This window comes from Xiphophorus hellerii, chromosome 21 (genome assembly GCF_003331165.1).
Source record: "Xiphophorus hellerii strain 12219 chromosome 21, Xiphophorus_hellerii-4.1, whole genome shotgun sequence".
In the NCBI taxonomy this organism is placed as follows: Eukaryota; Metazoa; Chordata; class Actinopteri; order Cyprinodontiformes; family Poeciliidae; genus Xiphophorus; species Xiphophorus hellerii.
Window position 1 is genome coordinate 20,238,533 of NC_045692.1, and position 3,479 is coordinate 20,242,011.

At 40.6% G+C, this 3,479-nt stretch overlaps 1 protein-coding gene across 1 annotated transcript in view; it reads right to left on the minus strand.

Moving 5' to 3' along the window:
- The window catches only part of tmtopsb (teleost multiple tissue opsin b), a 32,358-nt gene extending 29,118 nt beyond the window's left edge, over window positions 1-3,240 (minus strand). Inside the window, exon 1 of the mRNA XM_032550711.1 lies at window positions 2,043-3,240. Within this exon, the coding sequence (XP_032406602.1) occupies window positions 2,043-2,409 (367 nt within the window). The 5' untranslated portion in view covers window positions 2,410-3,240. The remainder of the gene's footprint in view (window positions 1-2,042) is intronic.
- Window positions 3,241-3,479: the final 239 nt, after the last annotated feature.

The following is a 3,479-nucleotide window of genomic DNA, read 5'->3' on the forward strand; positions in this document are numbered from 1 at the left end:
TTTAGCGTGCATCTCTATGAATGACATTACATGCCTTTACATACCTCTGGGATTAAAGCTGAACGATTGAATTTGCTTTCTGTGGTTGAAGGAAGTTCAATTTTCAAGTTTGGTTCACTGAACTGCACTTTAAGCCTTTGTTTATTTTTGTTTATGATATACTTATCGGATTATGTTGGACACGTTCTCTCTTGATAATGTAGAATAGCAAAGAGGTGTCAGTAGCTTTTCATTAACCATATTGCACAATTTGACCTTTTGAAAATAAGTTCACTTAATGGAAACACAGCAATTTAAAACACAACAACTTGTTTTTTGATAAAAAGTTTTGCCGCTAAGAAGAGGTGGGTTTTTTCCCCCGACTGTATCAAAATTGATTTATTTCACAAAACCGCAGTGGAAACACTTTTTTCACATCACACCAGTCATGTGATCAACAACCAGACGTTGCTAACGGCATAAATGACGATTAAGACGACAGGAAATGGTAGGAGGATGATTGCGTAGCACATCTTTTAATAATTTATCACAGGAACAAACTTATTCACGTTTGATTTTAGGTGTGTTTCTTTTTTAATGGAGACACCACAATTGTGAAATTATGTTTATTAGACATTAGCAGAATATCAACAAAGTTTTGTGGATATTTGTAATGTAAAGGCAGCTATTCAGTCAGAGGCTTCTTCAAATTCGTTGCAGTACAGACTGCTACAGGAGACCTTTCCTACCCACAGACATTACGATCTAGAATCACCCTTTAAAGCTGCAGTATTGAACTTCTATAAAAAACATCTTTTTCCACATATCTGTGACAAAAATTGAGCTCCTGCCTTTTCCCAGTGCTAACTAGAAACAACCAATCAGAGCTAGGAGGCGGGACTTAGCTCTTTCAATCATACCTTCCCCTACAATACAATGTCTAGCCATGCTAAGATTAGTCACCATGGCAACCAATGATGGCAGATAAACAGTTTTCCTGTAACTGTAAGTTGTTTCTCTGCCATTAGCACATTGACCAGGGAGTACATGAGGTTGATTGACAGCGCTAGACCCCCTCCCGGCTCTGATTGGTTGTTTTTGGTTGGAGCAGAGCATTTCCTCAACAATAGCAGCTCAGGAAGGAGGTGGAGGAGATCAAGCTTTTCACTGATTATCTGTCTCAAGCTGCGTTTCTATTAGAAATGTGCTCAAAACTTTGTCAATATTCTAGTGTAAGAAAAAAACAACAACCCAATTTCACAATTGTAGTGAGAGCAGCTACTGAAATTGTAGTCCGCCATTTTACGTCAGAGCAAGGGATTCAACACGTTGGAATGACACGCAAGTTTTATGAACTGTGTGAGGCTGTGAGAGATCTGCGGAGCCAGATTGTCTGAGAAAAATAAAACAAAAACAAACCATCATCCTCCTCCTACTTCCTATTGTCTTCTTCATCGTTTTCTCCAGTAGTAACGTCCAGCTGTTAGTCACGTGACTTGTGTGACGCGGAAATAAAGCAGATTACGATTGTCAATATTCTTCTAATGTTGAGAAAACCAAACTAAAATTACACGTGACTAAATTTGCTCACTAAAAAAAAACATGCTGTGTTTTCGCCAGTATTAACGTCCGACTGTTGATCACGTGACTCGAGTGAAAAAACATGTTTTCCGATATGGCTAAAAAAAACCCTCCTGATCCTGAAAACGTTTCCCCACAAGAAAACCTGAGTTTTCTTTTAAATTGGCATGTTTATATTAAATTTATTTTTGTAATTTCAATCTGAACAATTCTGTGGTTAATAAAAACACAGATTATTCTGTCCCGACATGGTGAAATCTTTTACAAACATGGGAAAGATATTTTTCTTAAAATAAAAGTTACATATTGCAGCTTTAACTAAATGCGTTAATTTCTTCTTCTTATCAATAAAATATTTCTGAATTAGAATAAACAGGTGAATATGTAAGACGCTCCTTTCGGAAGACCTGGTTCTGAATAAGCAGCTACAATAATCTGGAACATTTATTCACACAGAAATCCTAATAAAGAAGTATTCTTACCCAGACACGCGTTGATGAAGCCGTACCAAACGCATCCAGCGCGTCCGATCAGCCACCGCCCCTGGGTGCTGGCCGCGAAGCTGAACGGGGTCCCCAGCACGCTGACCAGCAGGTCGCTCACCGAGATGCTCACCAGCAGCAGGTTCATGGGCGTGCGCAAAGCCCGGTACCGGCAGAACAGCGCCAGCACCAGGAAGTTACTGAGGAAGCCCAGCGTGCCGATGCAGCCCAGGCACACCGCCACCACCAGGTGCCCCGTCGGACTCAGGGAGGGCGCCGGCACTGAGCCCGGAACCGCTCCGCTCGCCTCCGTCGTCGCTTCCCCGGGACACCGCGCACAGCTCAGGCTCGCGTTGGAAGCGATCATACCGGGAAGTTTGGACCAGAGGGGAAGTTTGCACCCATCCGGGTCTCGGTCAGCGCATCCGGAGAGGAGATGGCGCACCGCGGTAGTTTGCGCGCATCGTACATACAGGTGTTCCTGCTCAGCGGAGCAAAGTGTCCAATGAGGGAAGACTCAGAGAGGACATGGGGGTGATGCAGAGAGCCGCCACCCAACCCGCTTCACATTCAGCTGTGCGCTTCTGCTTTTATCGCCAACTGCGCCTTTTAACGCGCCGGGGGACGAAAACTCAACAGGAGGCGGCGTCGGAGCGCAGTCTGCGCCAGAGTGTTTGGAGGCAGATTCAGCGGCTCGGTGTAACTGGGAGCCTGACGAGTCAGAAGACGATGAGAGAGGATGAAGAGCAGAAAGACAAGAGGCTCTGCTGGATTTCATTACAGTACATTCATGCGATCATCATATTCTAAAAACAAAAAAAAAACAGTAGATAGTAGTAGTCAAAAATAATCTAGAAAAGTATTCTGCGCTCCAAAAGTTCAAAATTTGTGAGAAAAAAATTACAGACACTTTGATATCTAGAAAAACATTTCTGAGCTTGAAAAGTCAAAAATTTGCAAGAAAAATAAGAAATTTGGAGATTTATTTAAGAAATTTTCTACAAAAAACAAAAGATTCCTCAGCTCCGAAAGTTGAAAACTTGTGAGCAAAAAAAAGTGAAATTTTGAATCTGAAAGTTTCCAGAAAAAAACTTTTTCTGAGCTCCAAGTGTCAAATGTTTGCAAGAAAAAACTCAGAAATTTCAGAGCTCCAAATGTCAAGAATTGGCACAAAAAACACACAAACATTTTGAGACTGAAATGTTGAGATTTCAATCTCAAAAATTTTCTAGAACAAGAGAATCTCTGAGCTTGAAAAGTCAAAAATTTGCGAGTAGAAACTCAGAAATTTTGAGATTTTAGAAATTTTATAAAAAGAACAAAATAAAAACAATAAAATGTCTGACTTCCAAAATTTGAAAATTTACGAGAATTTTATTTTATTTTTTTTATTTTGAGATTAATCTCAGAAATTAAAAAGTAAAAAAATTCTGAGCT